This window comes from Cololabis saira, chromosome 12, assembly GCF_033807715.1.
Source record: "Cololabis saira isolate AMF1-May2022 chromosome 12, fColSai1.1, whole genome shotgun sequence".
NCBI classification, from domain to species: domain Eukaryota; kingdom Metazoa; phylum Chordata; class Actinopteri; order Beloniformes; family Belonidae; genus Cololabis; species Cololabis saira.
The window spans coordinates 5,106,183-5,121,680 of NC_084598.1; the positions used below are offsets into that span (position 1 = coordinate 5,106,183).

Below are 15,498 nucleotides of genomic sequence, written 5' to 3' on the forward strand. Positions count from 1 at the left end.
GGTGGCATGGAGCGCACACACTGAAAAGTTAATCGGATACAAAGCAGTTATATTTGAAATGGTTGGGTACATTTAGATACATTAAATGCAGGGTTTTAGTCAGGGGGCTGTTTGGCCATCATTTGGACACTGTTTGGAAAAAAAAAAAAAAAAAAAAAAAAATATATATATATATATATATATATATATATATATATATATATATATATATATATATATATATATAGCCCAGATTTTTGACTGAACAGCCTTAAAGGGGACCTATTATGAAAAACACGTTTTTTCTTGCTTTAAAATATACAGGACTGTCTCGGAAAATTTGAATATTGTAATTTTCTGTAATGCAATTACAAAAACAAAAATGTCATACATTCTGGATTCATTACAAATCAACTGAAATATTGCAAGCCTTTTATTATTTTAATATTGCTGATCATGGCTTACAGCTTAAGAAAACTAAAATATCCTATCTCAAAAAATTAGAATATTCTGGGAATCTTAATCTTAAAAATAGGTATTACATGCCATCATAGGTCTCCTTTAAATATTTATACTTTAAACTTCAGTAGTAGGGCATGGTGCTACAACGATATGTATGATATAAAGCTTTTTGTAGATATGAATATGTGTGGTATATCATGACACAGTTTTCTAGCCTTATAGTTTATGCTGCATTAATATTATATTGGTGGAGCTGCTTGTTTCTCTTCTCTCTGTCTCACATACATAGTTACGTACTTATGTGATGGACACAGACACCAGGGTACCACTAAACTACAGACGAGGCACTAGTTAGTAAAACTACGAAGAACCATACAGTTGTGTAGTAATGTTTCATGCTCAGAACGTCACGTAAAAAGCAGAGAAATGTTATTTGCAAAGAACATTGCCTTAAAGAGCAGTTCAGTGTGTTAAGCTACATTCTTCAATAATGAAGACTTCCATCGGCCAAAACAAATGGCAATGCTAAGTGCATGTATCAATACTGTACCTGGAAAAGTTAGAAGCATATAATCCTAAAACAGCACTTTTGTTTGATGGATTATATGTGTGTATCACGACTTGCGTGATTGCTTGGGTAGTTTTTTTTATTACCGTAATAATTTGAAATCTGGCAAAGACTGACTTCTGAAGGTGCCAAGATATTTGTAGACCATGTTGCTTTAAATATGTCATTTTCAAATGGTAATCTCCAAAAATAGGCCTATTTTGGAAGGGGTTGATTGTCAAGATGGTTAATAATCTTGGTCTTTATTAAATGTATCAGCAATGGATAGATTAGTGTACAAATGTAATTATTCTGATGTGTGATCAAAGTCTCTCTGATCCAGAAGTATTTTGTGTGATTTTGACGTGTCAATGTTGTGACGTTGATTGGTTTAACATAGTGAGTATGCAGTTAAGTTTTTATTGTGTGTAAACATTTATTCTCGACCACTCTTACCATAGAGGGGTCTTAGTATTGGGCAAACAACATCAAACTCTTTTCACCATGTCATTCATGTTCAACAAAAGCAAAGCCAAAAACCGAAGTGGGCAGCTCTGATAAGGTTCCACACAGCGTTTCAGGTGGATTGAAGCTGTGACTTTGGCCCTGTCCCAAAACACCCACTTCCCCTACTTTTAAGCCCTACCCCTAAATTTTGCGCGTTCCTGTGAGGTTAGTGGCGTCCCAATTCCTCTTTTCACCTAGGGGTAGTGGAGAAAACGAGGGCAGTGGCTATGAATCTGTCCCTACGGATCGAGGGATTTCGGATGCACACTAGGTTAACTAGGGCCAGAAAAAATTCCCAGAATGCTTTTCGTCGTCATTTGCTACGACGGTTACGCGGCGACGCGCGCCGTACGCCGTACCCTACGCCGTAGGCTCTGCGTCGATTTAACGCGGAACCATAAATCAGTTCCCGAGCCGGCAAGAAGTTTTGATCCCAAAATTTTCGGAGCAAATTTCTTAACAGGCGTAGCTACAACTGTTAGATTTCATCTATTAAACCAACATTTATCTTCCTAAATTATTTATTTCAGCCAGCGGTAATTCTCCACAGAGCTGCAGGTTTCTCCCCGGGACGACGGCGCAGGTTTACCCGGCCGTGAGCTGCTGCTGCTCCGAGCCGGCGGCTCTTCTCCGAAAACATCGGATCATATTTCTTAACAGGCGTTATTTGGCTAAACTGAGCCCAGGTTGGGGATCTTAACGGTTACTTTTACGACTGAAAAAATATTAAAACTTAATAAAGTGGCATATTAACAGCGCTACAGCTGAAAGTAAAACAGCTTTTAGCTCTGGGCTTCCTGATTTGGTGCGACGTATGTGCAAATGTAACTACGCAGTCGCTTACGTACCCGAACATAAACCACGCAGTGACGTAGCACGCAAAATTTAGGGGTGGTGCTGAAAAGTAGAGGTAGTGGGTGTATTGGGACAGGGCCCTGGGAAGATTTCAAGGGCCCTAAAATTTGTGGCTTGAATTTTAGGGCTAGTGGTAGTGAGTAGGGGGTGTATTGGGATTGGCCCTTTGACTAGGGCAGTCCAAAACCTTGTTGGTTTTCCAGTGGCTCTGATCTGCTGATGTGCCTGGATCATTGTCCCGGTTAGGGATGGGAATCGAGAACCGGTTCTTGTTCAGAACCGGCCCCCAGTGTTTCAATTCCTTGGAATCATTTGCAAATTTTGTGAACGATTCGCTTTTCGATTCCAGTGGGCACGAATCAGCACACACGTTGCTAAGCGTAAGCCAACAGTCAATAGTAAACATGGTGCCCAAGCAATGCAAATGCTAAAAGTCTGGTTACATTTCAGTAAAAAAGAGGACAACAGGGAAACTTGCAATACTTGCCAAGTGGTTATATCGTCGAAGGGAAAAAATATCAACATGCTAAAACATTTGTGCACACAGCAACCAATAACAATCAATGAATGTCGTGTTTTCAATCCGACCCGGACCAACGTCAGTAATTCTCAACCCAACAGCAACGTTAGCATGTCCTTGGCTAATAATACTGCAGGTAACATACTAGCGTCATTTGCCTCATTGTTGTCCTTTTTCCCCAAATGGAAATCGATAAGGAAATCAATGACTACATTTACATGCAGTCAAAATTCGGCTTATTGCTAATATTCCGGTTACTGAAACATTCGGAATATTCCGTTTACATGGTAATTAATCATTTGGGACATCTGGATCGAACCAGCAACGCGCGGAGAACATCATGACGCAATTACCGTCATTTCCGCTTCTTCTTCCTGGATCCAAATTCGAAACAAATGCTGCTTCACGCAACTTTTCGCTCACCTTCTTGTAAATCTGGCTATCCCGGTACTTTCTACCATCTACAAATGCAGAAATGTTCATATCCTTCATTACATTTATGAAGTGATTAGTCTCCTCCTGGTCTTGCGTTTCTCCGTGTTTATAAGAACTTCCTGGACTCAAAAGACCAGGATTCCTTGCGAACAGAGCATGCGCAGAAAACACATTCCTGTTCCGTTTGATGGGGATATTCCGTTTGGCGTTTACATGACCCAATATTCAGGTTTTAAAAGGAGTAACCCAGGGCTCATATTCGGGTTTTTAAAAAACCCAATATGAGCAAATTCGGGTTATTCAAAGGGGTTATTGGTGTTTACATGGCCGTGCAAATTCGGGTTATTGCCAATATTCGGGTTTTAAAAGGGTTATTGATGCATGGAAACGCAGTCAATAGTAAACATGGCGCCCAAGCAATACAAATGCTCAAAAGTCTGGTTACATTTCAGTAAAAAAGAGGACAACAGGGAAACTTGCAATACTTGCCAAGTGGTTATATCGTCGAAGGGAAAAAATACTATCAACATGCTAAAACATTTGTGCACACAGCAACCAATAACAATCAATGAATGTCGTGTTTTCGATCCGCTCCGGACCAACGTCAGTAATTCTCAACAGCAACGTTAACATGTCCTTGGCTAATACTACTGCGGGTAAATAGTTAAGTAACAAACACTGCCAATCATACTAGCGTAATTTGCCTCATTGTCCTTTTTCCCCAAATGGAAATCGATAAGGGAATCAATAAATAATTTAATCGTTAAGCAGAATCGAAAATGGAATTGGAATCCTAAAAATCGTATCAATTCCCATCCCTAGTCCCGGTTGCATGATCCGATTTGGACAAAACTATCTGTTGGATGGACTGCCTCATATACAGAGGTCCACGGTCAACTCAGTGACTGCAAGGTGCCTAAAGTCAGTAAAACAATTTGCTACCTCATCACTGCTGTGCTTAACAAGAGTATGAAGTGCTTCCACTGAAATGCTATGCTTGGTTTTTGCAGAAAGGTGGTGTTGGATATTAGTGCCAAATAACTCCACTTTGGCCTCATTGGTCCATAGGACATTATTCCAGAGGTCTTGTGGTTTGTTTTGATGCAGTTTTTCCAATTTCAATTGTATTTGCATGTTCTTTTCAGACAGAAAAAGCTTTCACCAGACAAGCTTTCCAAAACGAACCATACTTGCTCATTCTCCCTCTATTTGTGCTGTTTTAGACCTTAACCATTAACATGTTCAGTGATGTAGTGCTTATATTTTGTATTTCTTGGAGCATTGGCTGGGACATGTACTTCCTGGAAGATTTGCAGCTGCCTTGAATGCTTTCCACTTGTGAATAATGTTCTCACTGTAGAAGACTGAACTCCAAACACTCCAAATGTTTTATAACCCTTTCCTGGTTGATGTGCCACCGGAATAACTTCTCTAAAGCTATTCTCTCTTTTTCATTATTTAAATGCACACCTTAATGATCCGCACCAGCAAATCACCAAAAATGCCCGTGTTGCCCACATGACCTCCCCCCATTCAGGTTAAATAAATAATACCACTGCAAAATGAAAGACTATCCAGTGCAGGTTCTCCCTGCTTAGAGATTTCTCACAATAATTTGAAAGATTTATTTTTTAAATTAAGGAAGATGTCATTTTGATTGCAGGACTGCTTTGTATGGCTCTGAATGTCCCACATGAGAGCAGTTTGATCCCTGTACCGCTAGTTTGACCACTGCATTATTGAACCCTGGTGTGGAATGCGTTCTGTGCTGGTGCCAGAGGACCAGGGGCTTAATAGTAACCTTTAAACAAATGTGTGTAAGCAGATGCCGGTATATTTTGAGAAGAAAATGATGTTGACCTAAGAAGAAGAAACTGGGGGAGGGGTTTAATACGAACTCATAACAACCAACCCACCAATCTTCTCCTCGCATATAAACAAGAGTGGTTAATGAAACTAATTACTAAACTAATCCCAATAAAATGTTGAGTTAACATGTACAGGACTGTCTCAGAAAAATTGAATATTGTGATAAAGTTCTTTATTTTCTGTAATGCAATTTATAAAAAAAAAAAAAAAAAAAAAAAAAAAAAATGTCATACATTCTGGATTCATTACAAATCAACTGAAATAGTGCAAGCCTTTTATTATTTAAATATTGCTGATTATGGCTTACAGTTTAAGATTAAGATTCCCAGAATATTCAAATTGTTTGAGATAGGATATTTGAGTTTTCTTAAAAGGAACCCCGGTTATTAAGACTTGTAGTCCCTAATAAGCCACAATTGTTCTCTTATACTAAAATATGTTGTTAGAAACACACAAAATAATGTAATTGCTTTAAAAATCTACAATGTTTATTACATATTTTGACCTGCGGGAGGCGTCATGTTTTACCTGCGCAATGCATTCTGGGGGCGATGACGTAGTTCGGTTGCTCTGGGAAGATAAGCCGCGTTTGTTTAACTGCGACAGGTATCTAAAACATAGACGAGCAGCACTCTCCCGGCCGTGGAGGCTGACGAGGGCAGCCCATAAGACGTCTCGGTTGAGGCAAACTGGCTCAAAGTTCTCGTGTGCTGTGATGCACGGGAGATCACTGCATTAAACTGTATATCCTAATTAGGGCTGTTCGATTAATCAATTTTAAATCGTAATCGCGATTATGTAATTAGAACGATGTTAAAATGTGAAAATCGTAAAATCGATTTTTCAAAAAAAAAAATTTTTTTTTTTTTTTTTTTAAAACCTTGTCTGCACACATATTAATGATTGATACCATATTAATGATTGATGGAAATACCTCTCAATACCTGCGACAAGTGCCCCATCTGAGAGGCTCTTTAGTGTAGGAGGGGGCGTTGTAACATGCCACCGGGCATCCCTCAAGCCAGATGCGGTAGACCGGCTCGTGTTCCTTGCAAAAAACTTGCAAATGTGAATAGCAAATGTAATGACTGACATTACACACCTCTACCTCCTTCATGGGTTGCATTATTATTTAGCATGCAAAGACCCAGTTTAGTTTAATTAGAAAATGTCTCGTTTTATTTAATTGGAAATATAACTTACTGTATGTTTGCAAGTGCTGATTTTTTTTTTTCAGAGATAAAACTTTATATTTTATTATATTTTTTAAAACTTTTTTTCAACTTATTTTACAGAGTTTTGCACTTTATTCATTCATTTTTGGTTTAATAGGAGCAAAGTTTGCACTTAAAGCCCAATGGGGCAAATGTTCAATAAAAAAAAAGCATATTTGAAATCATTTCTTTGCCTTTTGTCAATTCACAAAATAATCGTAATCGAAAATCGGATTTTGAGAGAAAAAAATCGAGATTTTATTTTTGGGCAAAATCGAACAGCCCTAATCCTAATGCAGCGGCGCTGCCAGCCGGAATCCTGTACGCACTGTGCGTACCCTTTTTTTGAAGGATTTATTTTTGGTACGTGCTGGGTCCACCGTTTGATGACACCATAATGTTTATGTTCGCATCTGTGTGGAGGTGCATAATATTGTCACCATATCTGTAGTGCGCCGTGCGCATGTTATCCAATTTGTCACTGCAAAGTTTTGTTTGAGGGAAAAAGATCTTTGAAATACTTATAGAACTCTGAATAGCCAACCAATCTATCCTCTCCCTAATAGATAGTGGAATATTCAGGCCGAGTGAGACACGGTACGCGCACCTTACGATGCGCGTCGCTGCGTAACCTACGACGTACCCTACGGCGTAGTCTCTGCGTCGATTTAACGCAGAACCATAAATCGGCCTTCACAGCGCGCAGCTCCTCACCACGCCGACTCCGCGCTCATATATTTAATAAATTTATAAAGCCCATATATTTATAAAGCCCCGTCTGGCCGAGCCCTATCAACCCTAACCTTACAATGAGGCCATGGTAGATAGGTACACACGGACACGCGGCACTGTTGAGTTTTTTTCCCTGCCGGAAATGTGACCAGATCACGTGACTGGTCAAATCGCAGCCTTTGCGGTTAGAAAATCTTGTTTTATCACATCGCAATATTATCGCAAATGCAATTAATTGTTCAGCCCTGTTTCTGTGCCTACTATGAAATTGAATCCTGGCAGCGCCACTGTCCTAATGATTTATAAAGCATAGGACAGCGGTGGATGCTAATAATCTCCAAAATGATTGATATTGGAATACGTTTTATCACACAGTAGCTTAAAGTGAACAGCTGCTGACAAAAACATGAGCTCTTGACAACAAACGCTCTCCTTCTCTGTTGCTGCACTGTCCCACTCTCGCCTCTTCCCGTCTTTCTTGGTCTTCGTTTGGCTCGTTTTCAGTGTTGTCCTCCTCCTTGACCTTGTGCTTGGGTTCAAATTGAAATGGCTGAACAGATGACATGTTTATCCTCTGGATTATCTCGTTGAACAGTCACAACAGTGTTCGGGGGCCAGCAGGTGCAACCGACTGACGTCACTACCCAGAGTGCATTGCGGTGTAAACAACAATGTCGACCTACGAGTTAAATTATATTTTCAAATTTTATAAAAACGAAGACATCAAAAAGGTTTTTTATATCACATTGTTATAATTGATACCAACATTTATCTTTTAAGACCTACATGTCTTAATAGCCAGGGTTCCCTTTAAACTGTAAGCCATAATCAGCAATATTAAAATAATAAAAGGCTTGCAATATTTCAGTTGATTTGTAATGAATCCAGAATGTATGACATTTTTGTTTTTGTAATTGCATTACAGAAAATCACAATATTAAAATTTTCTGAGACAGTCCTGTATATTTTTTGAAGCATATTAAGGGTACATTTCATGGCCAAAGAGTTGATAGTATTTTGATTTATGCCAACGCTGCCTACCCCAGAGGAATTATCAGAGTATTTTTATGCTGCTGGGATAATAATTTGTTTCTGCCAGTGTCAGAAAAAACAACATGCCCTAAATACAACTTTTTTGTTTCATTTTTTGAGATCAAATCAGTTCTGTGCTTCACTGGCGCTTTTCTAACTGATTTCCTGGTAAGTGGGCTTGGAAGTTTTCCTGAGGAGCGTGAGGAGCCAAGGCTCTGCTGGCTCTGCTCACAAACCCTCCTAACTCACACGGACGGGCCACAGAGACATACCAGCGGTGTTAGTCGGGGGTGGTGACGGCAGCTAACTGCATGTTAGGTGTTCTCCCCAAAATCCAACCCCCACTCGTGTCTGGAAATGGACTGTGCTGGTGTATTTATAGCTCCAGACCACAGCCAGCTCCCTTTCTTAAACTAAGGAGCTGCTCCGACTCACCACGGCGGTTCTGAGCCTCGCTGTCGTGTAATATTCTCCACTAAAGTGGCACACACACATACACGTTGTCACTTTGCTCTTGTAACGTGCCTTGGACAGATTGTCAGGTAGGAGAAATGGAAATGTAGACTTTTTGAGTCTAAAATGCTGTATTTATTGGAGTTAATTTTGAATTTCTATTAGATATTTGAAATGGATTTAGTTGTATTTAATTTTTTTCTGACACTGAAAGGGAGAAAAGTTACATTTTTTGTTCAGATGTTTTTAAACATAAAAGGGATGTCTATGTTTAGACACCACTGTTTATTGACATTTGACAGGTGTAGGTGAGCTTTAAACCATCCTCTGATGACCAGAAAGTATCCAGCAAAAATCTAATCCAAATTCTTGCTCCGGTCGTGTCTTGACGAGTTTTCCTTTCTTTTCAGTTTATGTAACTGAAAACTGAATATCTTTGACTTTTGTAAGTAATTGTTTTGAATTTAGTAGCCTACTTAACCCTTCAGGTCCAAATGACCCAATTCTCCTTCCTTCTTCCCTTCCTCTTTTCTCCCTTCCTTCTTTCCTTCCATCCATCTTTCCTTCCTTCCTTCCTTCCTTCCTTCCTTCCTTCCTTCCTTGCTTCCTTCTTTTTTCCCTTCCTTCCTTCCTTTCTTCCTTCTTTTTTCCCTTCCTTCTTTCCTCCTGCTCTCTCCTTCCCTTCCACTTTTCTCCCTTCCTTCCTTCTTCCCTTCCTCTTTTCTCCCTTGCTTCCTTCTTTCCTTCCTTCCTTCTTCCTTCCCTCTTTCCTTCCTTTCTTCCTTCTTTTTTCCCTTCCTTCTTTCCTCCTGCTCTATCCTTCCTTCTTCCCTTCTTCTTTCCTTCCTTCCTTCTTTCCTCCCTTCCTTCTTTTCTCCCTTCCTTCCTTCTTCCCTTCCTCTTTTCTTCCTTCCCTCCTTTCTTCCTTCTTTTCTCCCTTCCTCCCTTCCTTCTTTCCTTCCTTCTTTCCTCCCTTCCTTCTTTTCTCCCTTCCTTCCTTCTTTCCTCCCTTCTTCTCTTCCTCCTCCCTTGACCTGAAGACAGCACAAGGGTTAAGTCCTGGCTAATGAGGAGGAGAGATTGTTGCATGTCTAGTGGTAAGTTGGCTGACGTCTGCTTCTCTGTTCCAGATGAAGCCAGCGTTCTGAGCTCCACCCCCAGATCCACGGAGAGAGAGCGGAGATGGAGAAGCCGGTGCTGCAGACGCAGCCGTCCACCCTGCCGTTCTTCGACACGGCCCACGCCTTCAACCTGCTGCGGGGAATCCACGAGCTGCGGGCCGAGAGGAAGTTCTTCGATGTGACTCTGTGCGCGGAGGGCCGGGAGTTCCACTGCCACCGCACCGTGCTGGCCGCCGCCAGCACCTACTTCCGGGCCATGTTCGCCGGCACGCTGAGGGAGAGCGCCATGGACCGGGTGGTCCTGCACGAGGTGTCGGCAGAGCTGCTGGGCCTGCTGGTGGACTTCTGCTACACGGGCCGGGTCACCGTCACCCAGGACAACGTGGACCTCCTGCTGAAGACGGCCGACCTGTTCCAGTTCCCCTCGGTGAAGGAGGCCTGCTGCGCCTTCCTGGAGCAGCGCCTGGACGTCTCCAACTGCCTGGAGATCCAGGACTTCGCCGAGGCCTACGCTTGCAGAGAGCTGGCCGTCAGCGCGCGCCGCTTCGTCCTCAAGAACATCATGGAGCTGGCCAAGGGGACTGACTTTGAGCGGTTGCCGTGGAAACGCCTGCTGGAGTTCGTGACGGACGACCAGCTCTGCGTGGACAAGGAGGAGACGGTGTACCAGATCGCGGTGCGCTGGGTGAAGGCCGACCTGCAGCGCCGGCTGCACTACTGGCCCGAGCTGCTGCAGCAGGTCCGGCTGCCGTTCGTCCGCAGGTACTCCCATACCTGACTTATTGTGTGGAAGTGTGGGGGAATACGTACAAATCAATAATCCAACCCATTTATTTTTTTACAAAAAAAAGCAATTAGAATTGTAAACTTGTCTGATTATCTTGCATCAACAAATCCACTTTTCATTCAAAACAATACACTTAAATTGCAAGAAACAGACTGTGTTTCCATGCATCAATAACCCTTTTAAAACCCGAATATTGGCAATAACCCGAATTTGCACGGCCATGTAAACACCAATAACCCCTTTGAATAACTGGAATTTGCTCATATTCGGGTTTTTAAAAACCCCAATATGACCCCTGGGTTACTCCTTTTAAAACCCGAATATTGGGTCATGTAAACACCAAACAGAATATCCCCATCAAACGGAACATGAATTTGTTTTCTGCACATGCTCTGTTCACAAGGAATCCTGGTGTTTTGAGTCCAGGAAGTTCTTATAAACACGGAGAAACAAGACCAGGAGGAGACTAATCACTTCATAAATGTAATGAAGGATATGAACATTTCTGCATTTGTAGACGGTAGAAAGTACCGGGATAGTGAGATTTAAAAGAAGGTGAGCGAAAAGTTGCACGAAGCAGCATTTGTTTTGAATTTGGATACAGGAAGAAGAAGCGGAAATAACGGTAATTGCGTCATCACGTTCTCCGTGCGTCGCTGGTTTGATCCAGATATCCTGAATGATTAATTATCATGTAAACAGAATATTCTGAATGTTTCAGTAACCGGAATATTAGCAATAACCCGAATTTTGACTGCATGTAAACGTAGTCACAGTTAATCTGAACACCACTGTGATAATATACAAGGCTTATAACAATTTACTTCCAGGCTGCATGCATGAACTGTTCAAGCCAAGAGAGGGCAAACATGAGCTCAGGGGAACAGCAATGTTTGACACAACAGCAATAAGAACAAATACAAAGGGCAGATGTATATCTGTTTTAGGAGTAAAACTGTGGAACTCATTACACAACGACCTTAAACTAGCAAATTCAATAAAAGCATACAAGATATTATTCAAAGCAAAGGTAATGGACACATATATAGAAAGACAATAAGCAAACAAAGAAGAATGTACACATGCATGAGATGAAATGACAACCTAAATGGGTTTTGTCGGTTTCCTTAGCATCTTTTCACTTTCTGTTTTCAGAGCTATCATTATTATTATTATTATTATTATTAGGGCCCGAGCACCTTCAGTGCGAAGGCCCTATTGTATTTGCAGGAATTTTTATTATTATTATTAGGGCCCGAGCACCTTCAGTGCGAAGGCCCTATTGTATCTGTAGGAATTTTTATTATTATTATTATTATTTTCCTGACAAAGTGAAGGCCTTTTTGCCCCCCTTAACATGCCCAAAAAGTCACCAAATTTTGCACCCTAGTCAGGCCTGGCGAAAAATTTGATATTTAAAGGTTTGCATTAATGGGCGTGGCAAAATGGCTCAACAGCGCCCCCTTGAAAACTTTGTGCCTCAAGCCCCACAATACGGTTTGACGTACATGCACGAAAATCAGTACACACCTGTATCATGGGACAACTTAAACAAAAGTCTCTTGGGGTCATGCCCGAAACCGAAGCGGATATCGGCCATTTTGAATTAGTCGTGTCATTTTGGCGAAATTTATGCCATTCCTTCGAAAGTTAATTCAGCCCGAACCGTAACGTACCCCCAAGTGTGTTATACATCAAAATGTGCGTCTCCATCCTGCGACAACACGCATTACTTTTCTCTTTCAAAAGCGTTACCGTGGCGACGCTAGATGCCAAAAAGCGCGCCCACCCTTCATCTGATTGGTTCGACAGAAAAAACTTTGTGCCTCAAGCCCCATAATACGGTTTGACGTACATGAACGAAAATCGGTACACACCTGTATCATGTCGCAACTAAAAGAAAAGTTTCTTGGCGCCATGGCCGAAACCGAACAGGAAGTCGGCCATTTTGAACATTCTGAATTAATTGCGTAATTTTGGAGCAATATATGCCATTCCTTCGAGAGTTAATTCAGCCCGAACCGTATCGTGAACCCAGATGTGTTATACATCAAATTGTGCGTCTCCATCCTGCGACTACACGCATTACTTTTCTCTTTCAAAAGTGTTACCGTGGCGACGCTAGACGCCAACAAGCGCACCCTCCCTTCATCTGATTGGTCCATATTTGATAGTTCCCCAAAAGGCACCAAATTTGGCATGCAAGCCAGGCCTGGCGATAAATTTGATATTTCATGGTTTGCATTAATGGGCGTGGCAAAATGGCTCAACAGCGCCCCCCGGAAAACTTTGTGCCTCAAGCCCCACAATACGGTTTGACGTACATGCACGAAAATCGCTACACACCTGTATCATGGCACAACTTAAAGAAAAGTCTCTTGGAGCCATGGCCGAAACCGAACAGGAAGTCGGCCATTTTGAATACATTGTGTCATTTTGGCGAAATTTATGCCATTCCTTCGGCAGTTAATTCAGCCCGAACCGTAACGTGCCCCCAGGTGTGTTATACATCAAAATGTGCGTCTACATCCTGCGACACCACGCATTACTTTTCTCTTTCAAAAGTGTTACCGTGGCGACGCTAGACGCCAAAAGGCGCGCCCCCCCTTCATGTGATTGGTCCATATTTGATAGTTCTCCAAAAGTCACCAAATTTTGCATGCAAGCCAGACTTGGCGATAAATTTGATATTTCATGGTTTGCATTAATGGGCGTGGCCTAACGGCTCAACAGCGCCCCCTAGAATACTTTTCTCTGCCATAACTTTTGAATGGTTTGACATAGAGAGTTGTGGGTGGTGTCATGGGACTCTGTAATGAGTCCTTAAGCTTCGTTGGCCTTAATTAGCCCCGCCCCTTCTTCTGATTGGTTGTCCCGATTTTCTGCTATAAATTTTGAATGGTTTGACATAGGAAGTCATGGGTGGAATCATGGGACTCTGTAATGAGTTCTTAAGCTTCGTTGGCCTTAATTAGCCCCGCCCCTTCTTCTGATTGGTTGTCCCGATTTTCTGCTATAACTTTGGAATGGTTTGACATAGAGAGTCCTGGGTGGTGTCATAAGATTCTGTATGGAGTCCTTGACCTTCATTGGCCTGAATTAGCCCCGCCCCTTCTTGTCATTGGTTGTCCCTTTTTTCTGCTATAACATTTTAATTGTTTGACATAGGAAGTCGTGGGTGGTGTCATGGGACTCTGTAATGAGTCCTTAAGCTTCGTTAGCCTTAATTAGCCCCGCCCCTTCTTCTGATTGGTTGTCCCGATTTTCTGCTATAACTTTGGAATGGTTTGACATAGAGAGTCGTGGGTGGTGTCATCAGATTCTTTATGGAGCCCTTGACCTTCATTGGCTTAAATTAGCCCCGCCCCTTCTTCTGATTGGTTGTCCCTATTTTCTGCTATAACTTTTGAATGGTTTGACATAGGAAGTCGTGGGTGGTGTCATGGGACTCTGTAATGAGTCCTTAAGCTTCGTTGGCCTTAATTAGCCCCGCCCCTTCTTCTGATTGGTTGTCCCGATTTTCTGCTATAACTTTGGAATGGTTTGACATAGAGAGGTGTGGGTGGTGTCATCAGATTCTGTATGGAGTCCTTGACCTTCATTGGCCTGAATTATCCCCGCCCCTTCTTCTGATTGGTTGTCCCTTTTTTCTGCTATAACTTTTCAATGGTTTGACATAGGAAGTCGTGGGTGGTGTCATTTCTTATACTTATGGGGGGCGGTGGCCGTGAGTGCGAGGGCCCGTTCATTGCTGCTTGCAGCTTTAATTATTATTATTATTATTATTTTCCTGACAAAGTGAAGGCCTTTTTGCCCCCCTTAACATGCCCAAAAAGTCACCAAATTTTGCACCCTAGTCAGGCCTGGCGAAAAATTTGATATTTAAAGGTTTGCATTAATGGGCGTGGCAAAATGGCTCAACAGCGCCCCCTTGAAAACTTTGTGCCTCAAGCCCCACGATACGGTTTGACGTACATGCACGAAAATCGGTACACACCTGTATCATGGGACAACTTAAACAAAAGTCTCTTGGGGTCATGCCCGAAACCGAACAGGAAGTCGGCCATTTTGAATTAGTCGTGTCATTTTGGCGAAATTTATGCCATTCCTTCTAAAGTTAATTCAGCCCGAACCGTAACGTGCACCCAGGTGTGTTATACATCAAAATGTGCGTCTCCATCCTGCGACAACACGCATTACTTTTCTCTTTCAAAAGCGTTACCGTGGCGACGCTAGACGCCAAAAAGCGTGCCCACCCTTCATCTGATTGGTTCGACAGAAAAAACTTTGTGCCTCAAGCCCCATAATACGGTGTGACGTACATGAAGGAAAATCGGTACACACCTGTATCATGTCACAACTTAAAGAAAAGTCTCTTGGCGCCATGGCCTAAACCGAACAGGAAGTCGGCCATTTTGAACATTCTGAATTAATCGCGTAATTTTGGAGCAATATATGCCATTCCTTCGAGAGTTAATTCAGCCCGAACCGTATCGTGAACCCAGATGTGTTATACATCAAAATGTGCGTCTCCATCCTGCGACTACACGCATTACTTTTCTCTTTCAAAAGTGTTACCGTGGCGACGCTAGACGCCAACAAGCGCACCCCCCCTTCATCTGATTGGTCCATATTTGATAGTTCCCCAAAAGGCACCAAATTTGGCATGCAAGCCAGGCCTGGCGATAAATTTGATATTTCATGGTTTGCATTAATGGGCGTGGCAAAATGGCTCAACAGCGCCCCCCGGAAAACTTTGTGCCTCAAGCCCCACAATACGGTTTGACGTACATGCACGAAAATCGCTACACACCTGTATCATGGCACAACTTAAAGAAAAGTCTCTTGGAGCCATGGCCGAAACCGAACAGGACGTCGGCCATTTTGAATAAATTGTGTCATTTTGGCGAAATTTATGCCATTCCTTCAGCAGTTAATTCAGCCCGAACCGTAACGTGCACCCAGGTGTGTTATACATCAAAATG

General features: G+C 42.1%; 1 protein-coding gene across 2 annotated transcripts in view; it reads left to right on the top strand.

Annotated features, from left to right (window-relative positions):
- Positions 1–15,498, top strand: part of klhl21 (kelch-like family member 21) — a 38,393-nt gene that overhangs the window by 5,644 nt on the left and 17,251 nt on the right. The window contains exons 1-2 of one of the 2 annotated variants that reach the window (XM_061734702.1): positions 8,661–8,694; positions 9,736–10,488. In XM_061734702.1, coding sequence (XP_061590686.1) covers positions 9,788–10,488 — 701 coding nt within the window. In that variant the 5' untranslated portion in view covers positions 8,661–8,694; positions 9,736–9,787. Of the gene's footprint in view, positions 1–8,660; positions 8,695–9,735; positions 10,489–15,498 lie in introns of those variants that run through there. The other variant, XM_061734701.1, reaches the window with a different exon arrangement.